At 34.0% G+C, this 26,723-nt stretch overlaps 2 protein-coding genes across 5 annotated transcripts in view; one reads left to right on the forward strand and one right to left on the reverse strand.

Moving 5' to 3' along the window:
* otop2 (otopetrin 2) overlaps window positions 1-4,506 on the forward strand; it is a 68,206-nt gene extending 63,700 nt beyond the window's left edge. For 2 of the 3 annotated variants that reach the window (XM_087245288.1, XM_087245286.1), the window contains exon 8: window positions 1,603-4,506. In XM_087245288.1, the coding sequence (XP_087101414.1) occupies window positions 1,603-1,773 (171 nt within the window). In that variant the 3' untranslated portion in view covers window positions 1,774-4,506. The remainder of the gene's footprint in view (window positions 1-1,602) is intronic. The other variant, XR_015481361.1, reaches the window with a different exon arrangement.
* A 3,121-nt stretch (window positions 4,507-7,627) lies between these two features.
* The window catches only part of hid1a (HID1 domain containing a), a 55,617-nt gene continuing 36,521 nt past the window's right edge, over window positions 7,628-26,723 (reverse strand). Inside the window, exons 13-19 of one of the 2 annotated variants that reach the window (XM_087245277.1) lie at window positions 25,829-25,993; window positions 19,936-20,163; window positions 17,535-17,677; window positions 17,367-17,459; window positions 10,989-11,080; window positions 10,746-10,904; window positions 7,628-8,655 (exon numbers count right to left, since the gene is read on the reverse strand). In XM_087245277.1, coding sequence (XP_087101403.1) covers window positions 8,592-8,655; window positions 10,746-10,904; window positions 10,989-11,080; window positions 17,367-17,459; window positions 17,535-17,677; window positions 19,936-20,163; window positions 25,829-25,993 — 944 coding nt within the window. In that variant the 3' untranslated portion in view covers window positions 7,628-8,591. Of the gene's footprint in view, window positions 8,656-10,745; window positions 10,905-10,988; window positions 11,081-17,366; window positions 17,678-19,935; window positions 20,164-25,828; window positions 25,994-26,723 lie in introns of both variants that reach the window. The other variant, XM_087245276.1, reaches the window with a different exon arrangement.

The following is a 26,723-nucleotide window of genomic DNA, read 5'->3' on the forward strand; positions in this document are numbered from 1 at the left end:
AGTAAAAGTACTTTTTTTTGTTGTTTTACAGTACAAATGTCAAAAGTATTTTCAGCAAAAATAGGAACAATGCAAGTTTTACCATTTTTGAATGCACTGAGATGATCTCTGGGTCTGACAGGAGCACTTTTAGCTTAGCTTAGCATAGATCATTGAATAGGATTGAACCATTAGCATCTCACTCAAAAAGAAAATTACCAAAGAGTTTCTACGATTTTCCTATTTAAAGTTTGCCTTTTTTTGTGTACTACATTGTGTTCTAAGACTAATAGAAAATGAAAAGTTGCTATTTTCTATGCCAACATACCTAAGAACTATATTCATTCCAGCAAAATAACCAAAGAACTTTACTGCCATACCATGGCTGCAGCTAGCAAAACAACATTACTAGCACAATTGTCAACAGTTTAAATAGATAACTAATACATAACCTAAGTTGTAAATAGTAACTAAAGCATAAATATTAGCTAATAAGTAAGTACTCAAGGTTTAAGTAGAAAATTCTATAAACTTTTTTTTTTAGCAATATGCTAACAGTCTAATCAGAAACAATGATTTATGCTAAGATAAAAGTGCTTCTTCCAGACCAGGAGATCAGCTTAATGAATTCAAAAATGCTAAAACTCAGCTGTTTAACTCTTGAGAAGTTATAAAATGAGTCTATTTCTAAGTAAACTAAAAGTTTTTCTAAAACCCAGCAAAACAAATGTTAGTTTGTATTTTCCTTTCTGTTTTGGATTAGTTAACAGTGGCAAACCTGCTATCAAACCAGCTAAATCTCTATCTTTAATACATAATAATCACAAACCAGCCTTAAAATCTGACCGTACCGCTGCATTTCTGTTGCTGTCACTATGCTAAATGTTAAAATATGCTAAATACTAAAACTCAACCGTTTAACATCCTGAAATCTTACTGTACTGCTGCATTTCTGTTTTAGCTGTGGCTATGCTAAATGTTAAAATATGCTAAATACTAAAACTCAACTGTTTAACATCCTGAAATCTTACTGTATTGCTTCATTTCTGTTTTAACTGTGGCTATGCTAAATGCTAAAATATGCTAAATACTAAAACTCAACTGTTTAAGTCCTGAAATATTACTGTATCGCTTCATTTCTGTTTTAGCTGTGGCTATGCTAAATGTTAAAATATGCTAAATACTAAAACTCAACTGTTTAACATCCTGAAATCCTACTGTATCACTTCATTTCTGTTTTAGCTGTGGCTATGCTAAATGTTAAAATATGATAAATGCTATAACTCAACCGATTAACATCCTGAAATCTGACTGTATCGCTGCATTTTTGTTTTAGCTGTGGCTAAATGTTAAAATACTAATATGCTATATACTAAAACTTAACCGTTTAACTCGTCCTAAAAAAAATACCGTATTGCTGCATTTCTGTTTTAGCTGTGGCTATGCTAAATGCTAAAATATGCTAAATACTAAACCCCAACCGTTTAACTCGTCCTGAAATCTGACCGTATCGCTGCATTTCTGTGTTTTAGCTGTGGATATGCCAAATGCTAAAATATGCTAAAAGCTAAAGCTCAACTGTTTACCTCATCCTGACCTAATCACTGTATTTCTGTGTTTTAGCTCTGGATAATTCCAGCCTTCGGAGCGCGGCCTCAGTTCGACAACACCGTTGGGCCAGACGTTTATGAGTTCCAAACGTGGGCCGCCGTGGTAAACATCGGAATGCCATTTGGGATCTTCTACCGAATGCACTCGGTGGCGAGTCTGTTTGAGGTGTGCCTCGCTGCCTAAAGCAGACCACCATCCCAGAACTGTACCACCCCAATGCACATATCTATGTAAAATAATATATTTTTATAGACTATTTTTGTTTAGCCAAATGTTTTATATTTTACTATGTTTTTACCACATAACGCAATGTTTATATGTTAGCATGAGTGTATGGCAAGCCAAATTAGCTAAAATTGCACACAACTTGTCATAATTGCATTTCTACTAGTAATGATTACAATTTTGGAGCTTTTGAGTTCAATTTTTACTAACAAAAATTACAATTAGAGTCCTGTAATTTTATTTTACTAGTTATGTGTCTCTATTGACTTCCATATTCAGTGCATCGGGAAAGTATTCATAGCGCTTCACTCTTTCCACATTTTTTTATGTTACAGCCTTATTCTAAAATTGATTAAATTCATTTATTTCCTCAACATTCTACACACAATACCCCATAATGACAATGTAAAAAAAGAATTTTTGAAATTGTTGCAAACTATTAAAAATAAAAACCTGAAAACTCACATGTACATCAGTATACACAGATTTGCCGTGAAGCTCGAAATTGAGCTCAGGTACATTCTGTTTCCGCTGATCATTCTTGAGATGTTTCAGCAGCTTAATTAGAGTTCACCTGTGGTAAATTCAGTTGATTAGCCATGATTTGAAAGGCATACACCTGTCTATATACAGTCCCAGGGTTGACAGTGCATGTCAAAGCACAAACCAAGCATGAAGACAAAGGAATTGTCTGTAGATTTCTGAGACAGGATTGTCTCGAGGCCCAAGGCTGGGGAAGGTTACAGAAAAACTTCTGCTGCTCTGATAGTTCCAATGAGCAGAGTGGCCTCCATCATTCGTAAGTGGAAGTTGTTTGGAACCATCAGGACTCTTCCTAGAGCTGGTCAGCCATCTGAGCTGAGTGATCTGGGGAGAAGCACCTTAGCCAGAGAGGTGATCAATAACCTGATGGTCACTCTGTCTGAGCTCCAGCGTTCTTCTGTGGGGAGAGGAGAACCTTACAGAAGGACAACCATCTGTGCAGCAATCCACCAATCAGGCCTGTATGGTAGAGTGGCCAGACGGAAGACCCATCTGAAATCTGCCAAAAGGCATTTGAAGGACTCTCAGCCCATAGGAAACTAAATTGTCTGGTCTGATGAGACTAAAATTGAAGTCTTTGGAGTGATGCCAGGCGTTACATTTGGAGAAAATCAGGCACCGCTCATCACCAGGCTAATACATCCCTACAGTGAGCATGGTGGTGGCAGCATCATGCTGTGGGGATGTTTTTCAGCAGGAGGAACTGGAAGACTAGTCAGGACAGAGGGAAAGATGAAGGCAGCAATGTACAGAGACATCCTGAATGAAAACCTGCTTCAGAGTGCTTATGACCTCAGACTGGGGCGACGGTTCATCTTCCAGCAGGACAATGACCCAAAGCAAACCACTAAAATATCAATGGAGTGGCTTCCCAACAACTCGGTGAATGTCTTTGAGTGGCCCAGCCAGAGCCCAGACCTGAATCCTATTGACCATCTCTGGAGAGATCTGAAAATGGCTGTACACTGTCGCTTCCCATCCAACCTGATAGAGCTTGAGAGGTACTGCAAAGAGGAATGGGCAAAAATTCCCAAAGACAGGTGTGCCAAGCTTGTGGCATCATATTCAAAAAGACTTGAGGCTGTAATTGCTGCCAAAGGTGCATCGAGTACTGAGCAAAGGCTGTGAATACTGATGTACATGTGATTTTTCAGCTGTTTTATTTTTAATACATTTACAACTATTTAAAGTTTTTATTTTTCACATTGTCATTATGGGGTATTTTGTGTAAAATTTTAAGGAAATAAATTAATTTAATCCACTTTGGAATAAGGCTGTAACATGAAAAATGTGCAAAAAGTGAAGCGCTGAGAATACTTTCCAGATGCACTGTATAACTCGATCTACAATTGAATTTGTTCTCTAAAGCTCTCTCATTAAATACTTTAAAAATGACATTAAAGTCATGAACATTTATATATATACTTGTTTAAATGAACTCTGTCATTTACATGGTTTACAAATTAAAAGTTAAATATGTTTGGTAAGTTTTAAAATAAGATAAAATAATTAAAATAACTATTTTTTAGCTTCAATTTTTTAAAAATAAGGATTTTTATCCTTTACCCTAATCAGGTAACATATCCTGAGAGATACATGTCATAAAAGTCCTAAATAAATCTAATATTTTTAAAAGTTCCTTTGGATGTTTTACTTGGGTCCAGATGATTTAAAAAATGACATGACATTCACATATTCAATATTACGAGTAGAAAAATTCAATTAGAGAGCTCTCTAATTACATTTTTACTAATGAAAGAGCTCTTCAATTGCAAAGCCTTCTAAGGAAATTGCCGTTTCTAGTAAGAAATTAATTATAGAGCTCTAGAAATAAAATCTTACTAGTAAAAATTCATCTAGGATGAGTAAAGCTGAGTGCTTTTGAGCTAATTTGGCTTGCCGTATGAGTGCGTGAGAGAGTGTAGATGTAGACCATGTTGAACTGAAATCTTTCTGAATGTGTGAATATCGATATCTACTGAATTATGGCCTAGCCCTGTTACAGGCGTTCAGCTGTTAGCAATGCAGCATAAAACCCTCCAGAAAAAAAGCGATGCTGTCAAAGATGTCTGTTTGTCGTGTCTGAAAAGTGCGAACACTGCTGTACCCTTTCTGTTGCTGATGGATAAATGAAACGTGGAATAATAACACGTGTGTCTTTTCTTTTGTTGTTGTTGTTGTAATCTATACCCTGACAATATATTTTGCACAAATACACAAACATTAAAATACAAATGAGCTCTCTTATAAATACTGCCAAAAAAATGAAAACATTCTGTTTACAGATATATCGGCACTTTAAACAACATGACCAACATATATATATATGCAGTAATTCAACCAGGAGCTCACCATTCCACCATATTAGATTAGTTTATCATATATATACGTATATATATTCACTACCTGACAAAAGTCTTGTCACCTATGCAAGTTTTAGGAACTACATATAATAACTTGACTTCTAGTTGATCATTTGGTATCAGTAGTGGCTGATATGAAAGACAAAGGCCTCTAGATTACGCTTATTTAAGCTAAATAAAATATGATCATGTCTTGATTTTTAGTTATTTAATTAGGAGGTAAAAGTAAGGTCTGACTTTGCTTAGTCAAAAGTCTTGTCATTTAACAGAAATAATGTCCAGTATATAATATAAAGTCATGCTGCAGTGGAGGAAGTATGAATATTGTGTATGACTCCCATGAGCTTGGAGGACTGCATCCATACATCTCTGCAATGACTCAAATCACTCATTAATAAAGTCATAAAGGCAAAGAAAGCGTACTTGCAGGACTCCCAGAGTTCATCAAGATCCTTTGGATTCATCTTCAATGCCTCCTCCTTCATCTTAACCCAGACATGCTTCATAATGTTTAAGTCTGGGGACTGGGCTGGCCAATCCTGGAGCAACTTGACCTTCTTTGCTTTCAGGAACTTTGATGTGGAGGCTGAAGTATGAGAAGGAGCGCTATCCTGCTGGAGAATTTGCCCTCTCCTGTGGTTTGTAATGTAATGGGCAGCACAAATGTCTTGATACCTCAGGCTGTTGATGTTGCCATCCACTCTGCAGAGCTCTCGCACACCCCCATGCTGTATGTAATTCCAAACCATGATTTTTCCTTCACCAAACTTGACTGATTTCAGTGAGCATCTTGGGTCCATGTGGGTTCCAATAGGTCTTCTGCAGTATTTGGAATGATTGGGATGCAGTTCAACAGATGATTTATAAGAAAAATCTACCTTCAAACTCATACATTACAAGATAATTAATCAATATTACTAGACCCCAGTAAAACTGCATGGGATAGGATTAATGAAAAGTAACCACAGTTGGAAATGTCATTCTGTGGGCACCTTTTTACATTTAATGCGGAACTGTCATTTGGTGGCTCCATTCTGGACAAGAGTTATTCAAAACCTGGAGAATTGGCTTGGACAACCTTTACCTTGTTCACCAAGAGTTTGTCTTCTTGGTGATACATCTACTCTCCAGAACGTATTATCTAAAGCACAGGCTGGGCTAGTCGTCTAGTCGTCAGTTACTAGTCATCAGGATGTATTATGGCTGTGAGACTGGTGCTGCAAAATTGGAGGAACTCAGATACTCCCTCTTTTAAGGATTGGACTGAGCTGATGACTTCTACTGCATCATACGAACGTATGTTGGCAAGGCTCCACCCACACTTTCAATCAGAAATGGGGTAGCATTTAACAGTATTTGGAGAAAATGTAAAAGGAAACTTGAAGGGTTGTCATTTTGGCGGTCTGTTGTATCAGGCCCGGCCCTAAGCAATTTGGCACCCTTGACAAGATTTCAGTTGGCGCCTCATCACATCGCAGTAAATTCCACTGTATAGTCAGGAGAAAGTAAATAGATTTTTGATCAACTACTACAAGCTGGGAAAACGTCAGATAAATATGCCAATGCAATTAACATTAATGCTAAATAGATTTAATATTTACGCATTTGCTTGAGAAAGGAATGATGGGGGTAGTTACATTACTATTACTATTTTCCATAACATCTATGTCTTTCTATAGCATTAGCTCTATAGCACTACAGCTATTTATTGATTAGCAATCTGTCCAACGTTGGATGTAAAAAATATGGAACAACAAATAGCTTCGAATTATACATAGCAAACATTAGAAAATATTGACAACAAAATAAAAGATTTAGCCTATTAAAATCAATGGCCTATACAGAAATTGAATAAAGCTATAAAATCTACTTCACTTTTAATTGTATTTTCTTATTGATTATAGTTATTTAGTGAAGAGCAGCTAGTGAATCTCTCATTGTGTTTTGCTTGATAACAGAGGTGTTAATGTAAGAATGCACAGATCTATAATGAAGCATTCGACTACTTTAGTAACTGTTTGTGCTCATTTAAGAGAAAATTAGTTGTGTTTAAAATAAAACACGCAGGACGGAGCCAAAAAAAGAAAAAAAAGACGCACTTTTCCGATGGTCCCTTACTAAGACCTCCGCTCGGCGCGAGCTCTCCCGGCTGAACGCATATTGGCGAGGGCTTAAATGGAGCAGTGCTTGTAATGTTGAGCGAAAAAAAAGAAAAAGACAGCTGTGAAACATAACCAGCTTTGCTTTTTTGTAGGAAACACACTTTAGATCTTTTTAGGGTAAGAGGTTTTTGAGTTATTGCCGTCTATCGCTGAACGTGTCAGGAATACCGAAAACAAAACCAACTTAACCGTGCTCATTTCTGGCGCCTTCCTGGATGTACAGCGCCCTTAGCATTGGCCTATACTGCCTATGCCATGGACCGGCCCTGTGTTGTATTATATTATATTTGATATACAGTTAAAGTCAGAATTATTAGCCCCCTTTGGAATTTTTTTTTCTTTTTCTAATATTTCCCAAATGATGTTTAACAGAGCAAGGAATTTTTCACAGTATTTTTGATCATGTTTTTTCTTCTGGATAAAGTCTTATTTATTTTATTTCAGCTAAAATAAAAGCAGTTTTTAATTTTTTAAACACCATTTTAAGGTCAAAATTATTAGCCCCATTAAGCTATTTTTTTTTTCGATAATCTACAGAACAAACCATCGTTATACAATAACTTGCCTAATTACCCTAATTAGCCTAACTACCCTAACTTGTCTACTTAACCTAATTAACCTAGTTAAGCCTTTAAAATGTCACTTTAAGCTGTATAGAAGTGTCTTGAAAAATATCTAGGTAAATATTATTTACTTTCATAATGGCAAAGATTAAATAAATCAGTTATTAGAAACGAGTTATTAAAACTATTATGATTAGAAATGTGTTGAAGAAATCTGCTCTCCGTTGAACAGAAATTGGGGAAAAAAATAAAAAGGGGGGCTAATAAGTCTGACTTCAACTGTTATATGTTATAATATTTGTTTTGTTATTATTTTTATTATAATTTGTTTACATTATTTTCCTGAATGTTGATTTTGTATTGTGAATTTCATGTTATTTGGGGTATAAAACTTCAAAATAAAAATAAAAACGTCTACCTTCTGCCACTTTTCCAAATGTTCAACCTGACATCAAGTTATTATTTGTTGCTCGTACTACTGGGATAAGACTTTTGTCAGGTAGTGCACATACAGTATGAAGAGAGCAGTTCTACTTTAAACATCGAGCCATATTTACATAATCTCATTAGCAAAACCGATATGCAGACAAAAATAGAGATATTGATATACTGTCAAATATGTAATACTCTTTTTGTTTTGTTTTTTGTACAGTTTCACAATCTATTTGAACACTGGTGAAGTTCCCCACATTTTCATATTTTCCTCTCATATTTTCCTCTACTATTTTCCCTTCATCCCTGACATAAACTACAGAAAATGCACGCATTCATGTAATAAACAAAACTGGATTTAGTGTATCGCCCTCTTGTGGTGGCATCAGTACAATCTAGAGGTCGTTTCACAACTTCCTACAAACTATATTCACAAGGTTTTGGTAACTATAAATAGGCTTCCTTCTCGTAATAAGCACCTATAAAAAAACCACAGTGAGAGAGTTAGACGTGTCTGGGCTGCTGAACACAGTATGATTTTCTCTTATCAGCGCGAGGTTTATATTTAGCCGCTTTATCTGGAGGACAGCAGAAGCAAACAGACGTTTGGACAGGGCACTTCTCGAGGGGGCTCACAGTCACCTCTTCTCTGGGGAAGCGGAGCGGGTTAAAGCCAAAAATCACAAGGCGAGATCGGGAGAGACGGCGCAGCTCTACATCCTCTGGATCTCGAAGAGACGCACGTCAGTGTCGTACCAGATCGGCGGATCCACATTCCTGCAAGTCAGAGGACACCATGTTAATCACACAGGGTTAAAGCATAGCATAGTGACGAGCAACAAATTAGTCATTATTAAAGGTCTCATTAATAATTATGCACACCTTACATGCACATACATACATTACATACACACCACACCACACAAACAAACGACAATTTTAAGTTTCTCTAGATTTACGAGATTTATTAAGTATGGTTTTGTGTAAAATGTGAGTTTTGTGATAGTAAAAATTAAATATGGTGATAGTATATTAAAAATGTAAATAAATATATGTATGTTGATAATAATAAATTGAATAATAATAATAACATTAATAGTAATATTAATGCTAATAATAATATTTATTATTCATTTATTAATTTTCTTGTCGGCTTAGTCCCTTTATTAATGCGGGGTCGCCACAGTGGAATGAACCGCCAACTTATCCAGCATGTTTTTACGCAGCGGATGCCCTTCCAGCCGCAACCCATTCACTCACACTCATACACTATGGACAATTTAGCCAACCCATTTCACCAGTACCACAGGTCTTTGGACTGTGGGGGAAACCGGAGCACCCGGAGGAAACCCACACGAATGCAGGGAGAACATGCAAACTCCACACAGAAACTCCAACTGACCCAGTCGAGGCTCGAACCAGCGACCTTCTTGCTGTGTGAGGCAACAGCACTACCTACTGCGCCACTGCGTCGCCCAATATTTATTATTATTCATAATGTTATTAATATTAATATTATTGACACACACAGATATATTGCGTATGGATCGTCAAAATAGAGCCCAGAACGTCAAAAGATTATTTTGGAACAATAAGTGAACACATCAGTACCTTTATGAAAGAATATGCCTGGTAAATTCCCATAACGCTCTATAATTTCCGAACCTTAAAGATACTTATAGCACATTGACGGATCTCATGGCTCATGTTAAAATAACAACTTAGCTATGTCGAAATAATGACTTAATTTTGTCGATTAAACGAGAAAAATCTTGCTTTAATGAGAAAAGATCATTATAACTATATATATATATATATATATATATATATAAATTTATGTGTGTATATATATATATACAATGTCGCATTATGTGCGCATAATGTGTATATATACCGCATTAATATACAATGTCGATTTTGTTAAAGCAGCTATATATATATATATATATATATATATATATATATATATATATATATATATATATATATATATATATATATATATATATATATATATATATATATGTATATATATATATGTATATATATATATATATATATATATATATATATATATATATATATATATATATATATGTATATATATATATATATATATATATATATATATATATATATATATATATATATATATATATGTATATATATATATATATATATATATATATATATATATATATATATATATGTATGTATGTATGTATATATATATATATGTATATATATATATATATATATATATATATATATATATATATATATATATATATATATATATATATATATATATATATATATATAGCTGCTTTAACAAAATCGACATTGTAAATGTGCCTTATAAATAAACATGAATGTGGTTGGTACAACTTCAAGACATTATAATGTTGGAGTTATCCACGGCGCCATTGAACTTGGTACAAATGAGTACATTATAGATCTGGACTTTAGCTGCTAACAAAATCTCCTTGTTTATTGCACAAAGAAATGATCAGGATCCAGAATGATTGCCTTGCTATGTATAATTGATATTTGATACTGTATTCTGTTTTTGTTTTTATGTTAACTTCTATTCATTGTAAAGCCCAGTTTCAAGAGACCGCAGGGAAGGGGGGTGTTTTTTTTTTTTTTTTTAATTGATATGTTTCAATATATTGGTTTTTCAACCTGTATGTTTTGTTAACAATTAAAAAATAATAATAATAAAAAATAAATATATAAATAAATAAACATGAATAATATATATATTCATTATTATATTACATTATTGTTTAATATTACTCCTTTCCCTTCAGCCTTAGTAACATCTAAAAGTGATAATGTTCCCATTTTTATATATTAGTACTGACCGCAGGTAAATGACTCCCCACATGTATGTGCGAAACCACATGGCGGTGCCAGCGTTGGCCTGGTATTTCCTGATGAGGATGGGGTGAGGGACAGGCAACAGACCCACCAGAGTGCCATGCTGGAGGAACTTTAGGATCTCCGATTCATCGGTCAGACCTCTGAAACAGCAGCAGAGAAACCTCTTTCACAGCAGAAGATAAAAACTACAAGCAAATATCAAAGTCAGATAGCTCTCCTCTTACTTATCAATGCAGATCTTCTCCACTTGTGGCACCAGAACCTGCAGCAGACGCATGATGGTCTGCAGAGGGAGTTTGCTCTTCCAGGACAGCACCTGCAAATTATGTTCGAAAAGTTTGTTTTGATCTTTAAATGTTTGATCATTTTTTCTTTGATCATTTCTTTTGTTCTTTTGTTTTGTTTTGTAAATGATTTTGTTTTTGTTTTGTTTTGTTCTTCTTTTACCATCTCCTATTTTGAACGTTTGTTTGTTTCTTTCTTTCTTTAAATGTTTGCCTGTTTGACTCTTGAAAATTTGACTGTTGTGATATTTGAACGTTCATTTGATAACATGTGTTAGCTTTTTCTTTGAACATTTGTTTTATTTTTTGAATGATTGTTTGTTTGTTTGGCTTATTCTTTGGTTTGTTCCAATGTTTGTTTGGTTTATTCTTTGAAAATTTGTCTGTTTTGATCTTTAATTGTTAATTTGTTAGATTGTTTTAATATTTGTTAGTTTTATCTCTGAATGTTTGATAGTTTTGTTCTTTGAACATTTTTTTGTTGCTGTTTTGTTTTTATTTTGTTTTGTTCCTTTAATTGTTCTTGTTAGTTTTAATTTTTCAATATTTGCTAAAAAAAAGCTCACACGTTCAATGTGTTTGTTTTGATCCATCTATTCTTTAAATGTTTGATAGTTTAGTTTTTGATCGTTTTTTTGTTCTTTGAACATTTGTTTTGTTTTTTAAAGTTTTTTTTGTTGTTGTTCTTTAGATGTTTGTTTGGTTCCAAGAATATTGGTTGTTCTGTAACCATCTCCTATTTTGAAAGTTTATTTGTTTTGTTCTTTGAACGTTTGTTTCTTTCTTTCTTTCTTTCTTTGAATGTTTGCCTGTTTGACTCTTGAAGATTTGTCTGTTGTGATCTTTGAACGTTCATTTGATAACAAGTGTTAGTTTTTTCTTTGAACATGTGTTTTGTTTTTTGAATGATTGTTTGTTTGTTTGGCTTATTCTTTGGTTTGTTCGAATGTTTGTTTGGTTTATTCTTTGAATATTTGTCTGTTTTGATCTTTGAATGTTCATTTGTTAGATTTTTTAACATTTGTTAGTCTTGATCTCTAAGGGCTCTATTTTGACGGTCCATGCGCAGAGCACAAAACGCAGGGCGCAAACACTTTCAGGGCGTGTCAGGGCGCGTTTTTGCTAATTTAAGGACAGGAAATCTTCCTTGCGCAGTGGCGCATGTTCTAAAAGGGTTGAGTTTATTTTCTAAATGAGTTATAGGTGTGTTTTGAGAATAAACCAATTAGAATCTCATCTCCCATTACCTTTAAGAGCAGCTGCGTTGCGCCAAGAGCGCATTCGCTATTTACAGGACGCAAAGTAAGTCTAAGTGGAAAAAAATGAGCATTTCACAAGCAAACAGTTCACAGTTTTTTAACAGAAAACTGTTAAACAGAGCATCTACTGCGTGAGAATGAGAGATAATGGAGCTACTTTCACATTCGCTCTTGGATAGGGAAACCTTTACGCACAGACATCAATTAGTCTATAATTAAATACTTTCGTTTATTAAGCGCAAATATTCATTTCAAAACTATTTCTAAATTCAGTTCTAATTTCCAGCAAACGAATAAATGAACAATAATAACAAAATGTGCTCAAAAACATGAGTTATATCCTAAAACACATGCTGTGCCCCTTATGGTCTAAAACCTGACAGGTGAACAAATCTAAGCTTGTTTTTAATAAAACAAATATAAATATGGATATATTAAATAATACTGCTAATAATAATAACATTATACAAAAGCAAATTGTTATGAATGAACTGAAAAAGCCTCCCGAGATGAAGAAGACATAAAAGCAGTGATTTTTCATATTTATGTAGGCTAGAAAATAATATGTTTTGTAATATTTTAATCCTTTATATTTATATTCTATATCTATTCTTATTATATCATATATATATCCTTAATATTTAAATTTTTTTCATATGTAAAGATATTTGCCTATTGCTCTCTTGTGCGTATTAAGCAGTGCGTAAGCGAGGCGCAACTCTGCGCCGGAGTTTAGACCGGGTTAGTTTTGGTCTAATGAAAAATCTATTATAGTTTCTCAAAATAGCAACGCGCCAGCGGTCCGCCTCAGAACGCCTTCCTTTTTAGACCAGAACGCCTATGGGCGCACAAATGAGCGCTAATGCATTTGCTATTTAAACAGCGTAGCGCAACGCCTCAAAACGACTCTTGCGCCAAGCTGAAACTACCAAAAGACTATTGCGCCACGCCTTGCGCCACACTGCTCCGCGTGTATGATAGGGCTCTAAATGTTTGAAGTTTTGTTCTTTGAACATTTCTTTTGTTGCTGTTATGTTTTTATTTTGTTTTGTTCCTTTAATTGTTCTTCTGTTCTTTGATTATTTGTTAGCTTTTTCTCTGACCGTTACTTTTGTTTTTTGAATACTTGCTTAGTTGTGTTTTGTGGACGTTTGTTGTTTTGTTCTTTAAAATCTCTTTTTATGAAAGTTTGTTTTGTTCTTTTAAGATTTGTTAGTTTTGTTCTTTAAAATGTTTGTTTGGTGAGTTCTGTTAAGATTTGTCTGTTTTGATCTTTAAACATTTTTTTGTTTGCTTTTGATGGTAATTTGTTAGTTTTGATTTTTAAATATTTGCTAAATAAGCTCACAAGTTCAATGTGTTTGTTTTGATCCATCTATTCTTTGAATGTTTGATAGTTTTGTTCTTTGATTGTTTCTTTTGTTTTTTGAACATTTGTTTTGTTTTTTGAATGTTGCTTTTTTTTTCTTTCGATGTTTGTTGTTTGGTTCTTAAAATGTTAGTTTGGTTCTTTAACCATCTCTTATTTTTTAAAAGTTTGTTTGTTTTGTTGTTTTAACATACGTTAGTTTTGTTCTTTTAACATTTTGTTAGTTTTGTTGATTGGTTTTTAGAAGGTACATTTTTTCTTTAAACATCTCGTTTAAAAAAGTTTGTTTGTTTCTTTAGTTTTGTTCTTTGAATGTGTCTGCTTCTTTCTTTCTTTCTTTTTTGAATGTTTGGTTTTTTGAATATCTGTCTGTTTTAATCTTTAAACTTTTATGTTATGTATTATTATTATTACTTTTATGTTATGTTTCTTAGATTTTTTAAAATGTTTGTTAGTATTGTTCTTTGAATGATTGTTTAGTTTTGTTACCATTTGCTAGATTTGTTTTAATATGTTTTTTTTTTCTTTCTTTGAATGAATTGTTTGTTTGGTTCTTTGAACTTTTTTCCATTTAGTTCTTTGAACATTTGTTAGTTTTTATTCTTTATACGTTTCTTTTTGTCTAAAAGCTTGTTTGTTTAGTTCTTCTAACATTTGTTAGTTTGGTTCTCTGAATGTTTGCTTTGTTTTTTGCATGTTGTTTATTTCTTTAAATGTTTGTTTTCTTGATTTAACATCTGCTTGAAGATTTGTTTGTTTTGTTCTTCGAAAATTTGCCAGTTTTGTTCTTTGAATGCTTATTTGTTAGATTTGTTTGAACAGTTGTTAGTTTTGTGAATTCAATTTGAATTCCCTCTGTACTGAGAACAGCTCCAATGGCTTTAAAGAGATCTCAAAACCCGAAAATTCTGTCATCATTTACTTAACCTTTACTCGTTTCAAACCTTAATGAGTTTCTTCTGTTACACACACACACACACACACACACACACACACACACACACACACACACACACACACACACACACACGCACACACACGCACACACACACACACGCACACACGCACACACGCACACACGCACACACGCACACAGTTTGGTAAAAAGCTGGAACTCTGTTAGCATTGAGTTCTACAGTATTGGTTTTTCCTATTATGAAAGTCAATGGTTCCATCTTGCTTCAAAATATCATCTTTTATGTTGGACAGAAGACAAAAAAAAAGTTTTTTATCTTCTTTAAGAGTGTATATGCATTATATATAATGAACATCTTAAAATGTAATCTATTGTATTATAATTTTGTCAACTTATATTCATGTTTTTTCCAACCTTGAATTGACAAAACATTGATAAAAATATAAAAACTCTAAATTAGCTACAATTATAACATAAATAATATAAAACAGGTCCCAATACTGTAGTAAAACTGGACTTTGAAGGACTTAAAATGCAGCATTTACTCGCCCTCATGTTGTCCCAAACCCTTATGCTTATTTTTCCACGAAACACAAACGGAAAAATTTTGAAGAATAATTTAGTTTTCCTTTTGTATTCTTTGCAACATGCGGGTTTACAAGGATGTGGGCCAGTAAATCAAATCAGGGTTTTCACTCGAAGCCAAATGTCAAATTCCCTGGCTTCTCCCTGACTTTTCACTGACTAAAAAATTGAACTTGTTTTGTCCTTTAATGTTGTGTTTATTTATTTATTTAGATGTACCACTTAAATGTTGTTTGTTCTTTGAACATTTCTTGGTTTTGCTCTTTGAACACTTGTTAGATTTTTCTTTAATTATTTCTTCTGTTTTTTTTTGGATGTTTGTTTTATTCTATGAACATTTGTTAGTTTTGTACTTTGAATAATTCTTTAGATCTTTGAATATTTGTTTGTTTTGTTTTTTGGATGTTTGTTTGTTTGTTTTGTTTTTTTAACATGCATTTGTTTTGTTCTTTGGATGTTTTTTTGGTTCTTTAAACATTTATTTATTTTGTTCTTTAAACCTTTGTTTTTAACATTTGTTTAGTTTTTGGATGTTTGTTTTGCTCTTTGAAGTTAAAGCTTGAAGTTGAAGTTTGACGTTTTATTATAGGTATTTGTTCTTTCACCATTTGTTAGTTTGGTTCTTTGAATGTGTGTTTGTTATATCTTGTGGATGTTTGTTTTTTTTTAAATGTTTGTTTGTTTGTTTGTTTGAACATCTTTTTGTATGATTCTTTAAAAAGTTTGTTAGTTTTGTTCTTTGCACATTTATTTGTTTATTTTTAACTAGAGTTAGGTTTGCTCTTTGATTGTCTCTTTTGATTTTTGATCAAAATTTCCTTCGAACATTTCTTTGTTTGGGTCTTTAAACATTAGTGTGTATTGTTATTTGTAACGTTTGTTTGATTTGTTAATTTTTCTCCTTCAAGGTTTCTTTTGTTCTTTAAATGTTTTTTTGCTTTTTCTTTAAACCTTTGTTTTTTTAACGTTTATTTTTTTCCCCTTTAAATGTTTGTTTTGCTCTTTGAACATTTCTTAGATTCGTAGTTGAATTGTTTCCTTTTTTAAAGTTTGTTTTGTTCTTTCACCATTTTGTTAGATTTGTACTTTAAATGTTTGGTTATGTATTTTGGATGTTTGTTTCTTTGAATGTTTGTTTGGTTGTTCAAAGTTCAGTTTGTTTTTTAACATTTATTTGTTATATTATTTGAACGTTTGTTGGTTTTATTCTTTGAAAATGTGTTTTGTTTTGCACATTTTTTTTTAACTAGAATTAGGTTTGTTAGTTTTTTTTTAGCTTTTCTTCTTTGGACATTTCTTTGTTTTGGTCTTTACACATTTGTTTTTATTATTTATAACATTTGTTAGATTTTTTTAGATGATGTTCTAATGTTAGACATTTATTTATTTTTAACTAGAGTTAGGTTTGCTCTTTGACTGATTCTTTTCATTTTTGAACAATTTTTTCTTTGAACATTTCTTTGTTTGGGTCTTTAAACATTAGTTTGTACTGTTATTTGTAACGTTTATTTGATTTGTAAATTTTTCTCCTTCAAGGTTTCTTTTGTTCTTTGAATGTTTGTTTTGCTCTTTGAATGTTTGTTCGCTTTTTCTTTAAACTTTTGTTTTTTTTAACATTTTTTTTTCCTTTGGGTGTTTGTTTTGCTCTGAACATTTCTAAGATTCGTTCTTGAATTGTTTCCTTTCTTAAGGTTTGTTTTGTTCTTTCACCATTTGTTAGTTTTGTACTTTAAATATTTGTTTGTTATGTTTTTTTGGATGTTTGTTTCTTTGAATGTTTGTTTGGTTCTTTGAAGTTCAGTTTGTTTTTTAACATTTATTTGTTATATTATTTGAATGTTTGTTAGTTTTATTCTTTGAAAATGTGTTTTGTTTTTTGCACATTATTTATTTTTTAACCAGAATTAGGTTTGTTTGTTTTTTTGTTTTGTTTTTTTGTTTTTTTTTGAGCTTTTCCTCTTTGGACATTTCTTTGTTTTGGTCTTTACACATTAGTATTTATTATTTATAACATTTGTTAGATTTTTTTTTTTTACATTTGGTATTTTTGCTCCTTTTTAATAGTTTGTTTCTTTTGTTCTTTAAATGTTTGTTTGTCTCTTTGAATGTTTGTTTTGCATTTTGAATGTTTGTTTTGCTCTTGGAATGTTTTTTTTTTTTTTTGGAATGAAGAAAAAGCATCTTCTTACCCAGTCTGGTTTAGGGTTCCAGTGGCAGACAGATGATGAGGAGCTGGACAGACGTCTCCTCCTCTCCATCTCTGCCTCAGTGTAGAAGACATCCTGAAGAGAGTCATATGTGTAATCAGCGTCACGTGGACAGCGAGCACTGAACGTGTCTGTGTCTTTTCCTCTGACCTCACTGTCTCTTCCGGAGATGGACTCTGTGTCACTGGCTCCGGCTTCAGCATTGCCGTGCTCAGGGCTCTGTGGAGATTCAGCCACTGCCACCATCGTGCCATCTTCAGAAACCTGCGACTTCTCCGTCAGCTTATCGATGCCTAAAGACAGTGAATCTGTCTCAGGTCAAGTGCCACAATACACAATTCCACTGGATACAATTGTGAACATACCCTTTACTTTTTATCTCTAGCGACCCTAAAAGTTAGGCTTTGGGTAAGAAATAAAACTTTTAAATGTAAAAACATATTGTTTTTGATTATTATTTTTATATCACGTATGACCAGGTTAGTTTAAGTACCGTTCACACTTGTGACCGACAGTATAGCACATGGTTTCAGCTTAAAACAACAAAACTGAAATATACTATCCTGTATCCCATGTAAAAACCTAATTTAACCAACATGATATCAAAACAGGCACAATGTTTAGGTGGTAGGAAGGTGTAAAGTGTAAAATGTATGTACTTAAATTTGAGATTGACAAGTCAGTTCTAAAATTAGCATGGGAATTTTTTGATTAAAAACATTTCACATCATTTTATATATATATATATATTAAAGTCTAACATATTTAAATAAATGTTGCTATAGTGCTTATAGTTATGTATTCCATGGTCTGTTGAAATTCCTGATTCTGATTTGACTGGAAGGTATGCAATAAAACGGTTTCATCAACAGGTAGAGACTGAGTTTTGATCCATACTAGTAGATTTAAAATACTCTTAACATCTAGTAACTTCATTCATCTGTGTAATATTGAGGACACCAGGTAGCTGATAAGGATTAACCAACTTTAAGCAAAATAATCTTTAAAATACTTGCATAATTTAAATGAGCTATTAGATATTCCTGTGTCATTTACATGAACACGTCATAATCTCTCTCTTATGCGATCTTTCTCTGTCTCAGTGTGGGGACTAGGAAATCTAACATGTCATAACTGTCAAAAATTTCATTATTATTACACTGCAAATATTAAAATTAGCTTTAACTTGCCCTTAAATGTCCAAGGAAAACGTTGGATAATCAATGGCTTGCAGTGTGTTTAAGGATTTTAATGCATTTCGCTCCAGGCAGTTGTTTGCCTTTGCGTCATGCCTGACAATACATATATCTTATAATTTGCATCTCCCGAGACACAAATTAGGGTATATGATATTTCCCAAATTAGGGTACAAGTATTAAGGCAGTATTGTTATGATGAGATTATGATGTCTTCACACTAAAAGGGGATGAAGCATCGAGTGATTTACATGTTAAGTCAATGCAAAAATGAGAACAGATATCCTACGGCGATATTCGCACGAATGAGGCAGCACGAATGATGCGATTCACACAAATGAAGCATCGTAAATTTAGCGTTTTGCGTGTTTGACATGCTTAATGCTTGAATTGCTCGAGTTGGAAACTCTGAACTTTAATGCAGCATTAACCAATTAGGAGCTTGCTCTTGTAGGGGCTTGATTATGACGTAGTGCCTGTGGTTGGGATCCCGAGGGGAAATCCTCTTGCCGACACCAGACAACAGCTCATCAAATCGGGCTGGGCTCAGTGTGAAGCACCACTGAATATAGTTTCTGGAGGAGTTGATGAACTTACAGAGCTGGGGGCACCTTTGAAAGGATCTAGTGGACTTAGACATGGCGTCGAATAAATCTACACGGTTTTTCATCCTTCCTAAAGCACAGCTATACTCTCTCAGTAAAAATCTATTTTAGCCATTTAGCAATGAAATTAGAGCCACAGGGCAGACCGAAGCCTTACCCATGATGCCAATCGCATCTTTTGTGAAGTGAATTTGATGCGCGAATGAAGCGAGTACACTCAAAATGTTCACGCAATTTATTCACACAAGTGACGTCAGGTTTGAATGCCCCACAAGTAATTTCTCACTGTTGCTCAAACTCAAGCACTTGAGATCCACTGTCCTGCAGGGTTTTCATCCCCAAATCCATCATGTTACATCATTTATGTTACATGTTTTGTAGGTAATCCTGTAGATTTTGATTATATATTTGGCTGTGTTTAATTGGGGTTAGAGTTAAAAGGATAGTTCACCAAAAATTGTAAATTCTGTCATCATTTACTCATCCTCCACTTGTTCTGAATCTGCTATTTCTTCTCTTGAACACAAAGGAAGATACACTGAAGAATGCTAGAAAAACAGCCATTGACTTTCATAGCATTTTCGCTCCTACTATTGATATCAATGGCTGCTTGTTTTACAATACTCTTCAGAGTATCTCAAGATAGAAATTGAAATATAGAGCACAAGTAAATAGTCAAAGAAAAAAATACAGTTTTAGTGGTAAACTGTCCCTTTTAATGGTCAATATCTGGCAGGTGAATGGATTTACCAGGCATAGCCACCAGACTGGCCTTCAGTGTGCCGGGTTCAGCAGGTACAGCAGGTCGGGAACCCTCCATGGACACGGTCTCCTGTGAGCTGGTGCGAGAGATGGCGTCAGGAGATTTCCTCTTCCTCTGGAGGGCCTTCTGAATGGTGGCGGGGTCTGACGGCAGGTTCGCCAGCTGATGGAAGACATTTCGCTTCCGGATGATGGCGTAGACCAGATTGCAGTTACCTGAGCAAAACACAAGCAGAGTTAGAAAGAGGACTGAAGCTTATTGCAAAAAAAAAACTAAGAGAAATTTGTGCCATGAAAGTATATGTGTGCGCAGGCTGATAGGTCACCTAATCTGCTCCTGCGTCATTAACTACAAGGCGCAGGATATTGGTCGCTGTCACCTTGGCAGCCAATGAGCTTGCTCCTCATTAGTTTAAATGCTCAGCGTCATTCTACACTGTTAAGCTGAGGTGTGTTTTCAGAGACCCTCCTCCACCCCACGCTCCACCTGTATTTAGATCTGCCATGTGGGATTATATGCAGGGCTTTACATTAACACCCGCCAACAAATGCAGGTAGATTTCGGTCGTGGCGGATCAGACAGACACTCCAACTAGCCACTTTGACCGGTTGAAAATAATTTTCCCAGATAATAATTCTTAAAAGCAGGGTTTGACAATAAAGATGCATACACAGGCGATCTTAGAATTGAGAAGCAACACGACTGACAAAAATAATTGCATTCGCAACTTTGCGCGAGCAAAGCAGGTGAATACCGAATGAGAGAATGATCACTCGTGCTAACAGCTGAGGTGATGCGCGCAATATATTAAAACATGTGCGCGCTCCTGTTTCCTTTTGTGAAGTACCTGTGTCTAGAAACACAACTGATGCGATCGATTCTCTTTCAAATAAACTGGACAAAAAGGGAGGAACATGCAACTACAGGCTACAGTCTTGCTGCTTTCAAGAGTTCCAGAGTTGACTTATTGTAAGCCAGTTGCTTTCTCTTTAACCATTATTTGAACAGATTATTTATGGGTCTATCATTAACCATGTGTGTGATCATACTTTTATTATCACACAGTATGTTTTTACCTGCTTTCTTTTGCATTCATTTGGTTTAATTATCATTTATACAATAACATTGCTTTAATGGGAGATTAACTCCCCATTTATACAGTTGAAGTCAGAATTATTAGCCCCCTTTTGATTTTTTTTCTTTTTTAAATATTTCCCAAATGATGTTTGACAGAGCAGGGAAATTTTCACAGTATGTCTGATAATATTTTTTCTTCTAGAAAAAGTTTTATTTGTTTTATTTCGGCTAGAATAAAAGCAGTTTGGAATTTTTTAAAAACTATTTTTGGGACAAAATTATTAGCCCCTTTAAGCTATTTTTTTTTCGATAGTCTACAGAACAACCATCATTATAGAATAACTTGCTTAATTACCCTAACCTGCCTAGTTCACCTTATTAACCTAGTTAAGCCTTTAAATGTCACTTTAAGCTGTATAGAAGTGTCTTGAAAAATATCAAGTTAAATATTATTTACTGTCATCATGGCAAAGATAAAATAAATCAGTTATAAGAAATAGGTTTTTAAAACTATTATGCTTAGAAATGTGCTGAAACAATCTTCCCTCCATTAAACAGAAATTCGAGAAAAAAATAAACAGGGGCGCTAATAATTCAGGGGGGCTAATAATTCTGACTTCAACTGTATGTAGTTAACTGGTGATCTGACAACTTTAGCCAGGACATATGACTGTGCATATGTTTTGTTAAATGAAAAGTTTAGTATTCAGCTATATTTTGCTTGTTTTGACACGTTTAAATTTTGAGGCTAAGAAATAATTGACTCTTTATTATTGGTGTGGTCAGGGATTAATTGGGTAAATCCTTCATTTTGGGCTCTGAAAATTATAACAACTAATTGTAATATATGAAACCCTGACCCATTAGCTCATAATTATTGAGCAAGCTCATACACGACACACAAATAGTGAAATGAATGAGGAGGCATGTAGAGATAACGCTAACTCTAAATCAAGAAATTTTAGCATGTCAAAGTCATATTTATGTGTATAAAATATATTTTCCTAACAATAAAATTGTGGCTAGTGAGCATGGCGAGTGTCTAGTAATGTTAGAAAAATACTAGCCACAGTGGCTGGTGATCAAAAAAGTTAATGTCAAGCCCTGGTTATATGTATAATATGTTAGCAGCAGCAAACATTCTCAGAAGACATGTCTGTCTATATACTAGCAGTAGCAGGTCTCGATACTTGCTCTGCCATAATAATCGAAACAGCAGCAGCAGCGTAGCAGGTCTATACCGCCAAAACCAAATGCATCAACATTGCTATATACATATTCATTGCATACTAAATCCTAAGAGTGTTCTTGACAGAAACATGGACAAAAATGCCTCCTAAATTAAAAATGAATTGCCAGATTCGCGGCTTACTTAATATATTAAGCCAAATACATTTAGATCTGCACAAGTTGCTTTAAAGTTGCTTCTTTGTACGTTTTGTACAGCATTACAAACTACTCCCACGAGCTTATGGTGGCAATAACTCATCAAAGGTGATTAGACACTGCTGAAAATGACCCAGTTCTGCACTCCTGCAAGTTCTCTCATAAACATTCAAATATAAGTGCAGATTTAGTACAAAGACTTGCTTTTCAGCCAGTAATTCAGTCATCATAAATGTAGTTTTTGTGCAAGTCCAGGACTAAACTGAAGACATTAACTGCTTTGGTACGAGAAACGAGGATCAAAAAGAGCTTTATTGGCAGGTACGTTTACAAAGGGCTCGAAATTGTGACCATTTTGGTCACATTTGCGCCCAAAATTTTATCTCTGCAACCTCAAAATATACTTGGGAGCATTTGTGCGAGTGCATAAAATTGTTGTGTGCGACCAGTTTTTACTGTGACATGTTCACCATATGCGCATATTTAGGAGACATTCACACAGAATTCGTCTTTGCACTTGAAACGCGAAACGCAGTGCTCGGGAATGGTTTGTCATGTCGACTTGCTGCAGTAAGCAAAGCACAATGCTTGCCCACCTTCGCGCTCTTCCTATTGGCCCAATGCTCTAGAACTGAATGCGAATGGATTGGTTAATATCAGCTGTCAATCACTCAGCCATTGCCTTCTGCCTTGGGATGACAGGGAGAGCTACAAACGTGAAAATGTAAAGTGCTGAAGATGAGAATGAAGATAACAATGACAGATTTTGTTTTAGAAACCATCTAAAGTTACAAATAATGACACATCTTACTGATCATGTGCTGAATGTTAATCCACCATCTACACTTTTCGAAGAGTGGATAAAAGACTACCATTGGCTTCAAGTCAGATATGAAAAGTCTATGATATGGAATTTTCAGGTAACTGTTTGCCACATCTAGATGGAGAGCTTCTGGGCCAGGGCCCGGTTTTTCAAAAGGTTTAATCCAGATAAAATTGATCCGGATTTAGTAATCCTGTTTTTGTGATTCGTGATCACGTAATCCAGCTTACTTTTTTAAGCCAGTTTTTCAAAGCAACATTGGATTGGATCAATCTGATCCGGATAGGAAATTTTTAGGATCACTAAATCTGGATTATCCATCACAATGTAGATGGATAGATAAGCCTATGTAAAGAGCAACATATAACTTTATTTTTATTTGAAATGAAAACAAACACATTTAAAAAAATAAATAAATAAAATAAAAACAATAAAAACCCCACCCCATCCTCTTCCAGCAGTCCGCTCATCTGAGACCTACAACACAAACACTGTACATTGAGGTATTTATAATAAGTTTCAAATATAGATGTAAATAAAAAAAAAAAACACTTAATGTCAAAAATTCCACAATAAGTTCAGACTTCCTCATCTGATGTGGAGAGAGCAGCTTGTCTGATCAAAGCCTTTAGGAGGCGAATCTCAAGTCTGGCCTTGGTTTGCTGCAGTTTGGTCAAAGTCAGTTGTTCCTCTGCTAGATGAAGCTGTGCTTCTGCCCAGTCTTTTTTTTTTTTTGTTATTTAAAATATTTTGCTTTTTTTTTTTTTTTTTGTTATTCTGTAATCATTGCATGCATTACTAATAAATATTTTAAAAACAAAAATATTTTCCATTGTGATGAATATATATATATATATATATATATATATATATATATATATATATATATATATATATATATATATATATATATATATATATATATATATATATATATATATATATATTATATTATATTATATTATATTATTATATATATAAATTATTGACAGAATAAAATGTATTGTTTTTGGTCAATTTTGACAGCTGTTTGAGGGATTATTTTATAAGGCCAAGCTGTTTCTACTTTGCTGTAGGACTATACTGAAAGGCTAAATACGTTAAAGCCAAAAATCACTACAGCCTGACAGATGAACAAATAAAATTAAAACCTTATGAATAAATAGAATATCTTGTAAGATACTGCATGATCCAAAAATAGTATTATTTAATACATTTTTAAAGTTTTCATTACATTTTGGGCATGAAATCCAGGCTAAATCCACCCTTCTGATGGGATCAGTTGAATCCAGGTTTTTTGGATCAAAGTGATCCAAATCCTACAAAAAAGGTCTGAAAAACCCACAGTAAAGGTTTGATCTGGATCAAAACCAAGATTAGATTACGTGATCTAATCCGATGAGGTAATCCGTTTTTTCTTTTGAAAAACCCATTTTCAAGATTTGATCCAATCCCTTATCCAAAATCCTAGTAGATTACTTTTGAAAAACCGGACCCAGATGTTGTCCGCCGTGCTAGTGGCAATTATATGTCAAATTTTACACCACGTTCACCATCGAAAACAGGCTTACACTAATATCACTACTCATGAAAAGGCCGGTATTGCTGTTAACAGGAAGTATGCATGTAAGAAGGTACAGTGTGTCAAAAGCATCAGAGCAATGTCAGACAGCACCCATGAGAACAGCACAGTTATATCGTTAACAGATTCATTCATGTCAAGCAGTGCGTGTGTCTTTTGGTCACTCAGTTATGTTATAAAAATCTATTTTCTTGTGATAACGGGATTTTGTGTGAGACATATTTTCCTCACACATGCATATATATTTTTTGCTTGTAAGTTTGATTAGTTTTGATTTCAAATGCAAGTCATCTGTTTATATAAAACTTGTAGTAACGGTGCTCATAATTGGTGGGTGCGACTAAATTTTGGCTGATGCGCCTAAATTTTTAAAGTTAAGAGCACTGGTGCAACCAAGTAAAAAAGTTAATTTGAGCCCTGTTTACATATACAAGTTATTTGTATACATGATAGAAGTTTCCAAACTGCAACATAATGACAGAGACAGGACAAAAACACAGATAATAAAGGAATTAAAAAATGTATATACAATTTGACAAATGTATGTAGAGCATATATTACTATATATAACATTGAGTCCCACTTACAATAAAATACAAATACATTAAGTGGCCTTAACTAATATGTACTTACAATGAACTTAATCACTTGTTACAATGTACTTATTGTGTAAATACATGCTTTTACATTGTACTTATGATTGATTAAAAACATGTAATTACATATTCAAATTATTGTCTGTAAATACATCTTTAATTAAACTGTTTACCACGCTTAAACCTCCCCAAACCCCCAAACCTGTCTTAACCCTACTTGTATCCCACCTCAAGAGCACCAGAAACGCTCTGCAATACATTCTGAACACAGTAAGTACATTATATTTATATTTTGAATGTTAGTTAAGGACACTCAATATAAAGTGGGACCCAATATTGTATGTACAGCTATATTATGTGCAGGAAATCTGCTTGCTTCATGCATATAATGTATTTCCGAGATTTCTCCCTCTTACCATCAAACTGGTACTGGATGATATTATTGAAGGCCTCCAGCAAGAAGAAGACCAGATGGTGGTTCTGAGGTGCTGAAAACAGGAACCAGTTGGTGGAGAAAGCCTCTAGGAGATGCAGGAGCTTGTTGGCCGCAACCATGGACAGACTCTTCAGGTATGGAGACACTAAACAAGGGCACAAAAGAGGCAAATCCAGTCATCCCCACTCTGACACATAAACCAATCTGAGAAGAGGTTTTTTTATATATATATATATATATTTTATCCTGATCACTCCATTTCAAATAAAGGATGAAAGTGGCCTCACCCTGACTGAAAAAACCATTTAATCTCTGACCACACGAAAGGAGGAAAACGCCACCTCTGTTTTTTTTTCTGACACAACAACATGTCGAAATATGAATCCTGTAAAGTCCTGTGCAAACCTAGACACTGTTGATACTCGTCATTAGGCTGCTGCTGGTATCAGTTCTTCTTGTGATTAATTTGCTGGAGCTTTTATCATAGTATATGGTACTATCACAGTTAGCTGTAAAAAAAAATCACTTTAACAGGTAACATAATAGCCAAAAAATATGGTCACACTTTATTTTGATGGTCCGTTTGTTGAATTGAAGTTACATTGCATCCAGAGGTGGGTAGTAACGAGTTACATTTACTTCGTTACATTTACTTGAGTAAAATGATTGAGTAATTTTTGAGTACATTTAAAGATGTGTACTTTTACTCAAGTAAATTATTAAGAGGAAAATCATTACTCTTAGTCCTCTAAATTTGACGGCGTTCCTCCGTTACTGTCAAGTGATAATAAATATGCTCCATATGTTCATTCATTCATTTTCTTGTCAGCTTAGTCCCTTTATTAATCCGGGGTCGCCACAGCCGAATGAACCGC

Source organism: Danio rerio, chromosome 3 (genome assembly GCF_052040795.2).
Source record: "Danio rerio strain M-AB ecotype USA chromosome 3, GRCz13ab, whole genome shotgun sequence".
In the NCBI taxonomy this organism is placed as follows: Eukaryota; Metazoa; Chordata; class Actinopteri; order Cypriniformes; family Danionidae; genus Danio; species Danio rerio.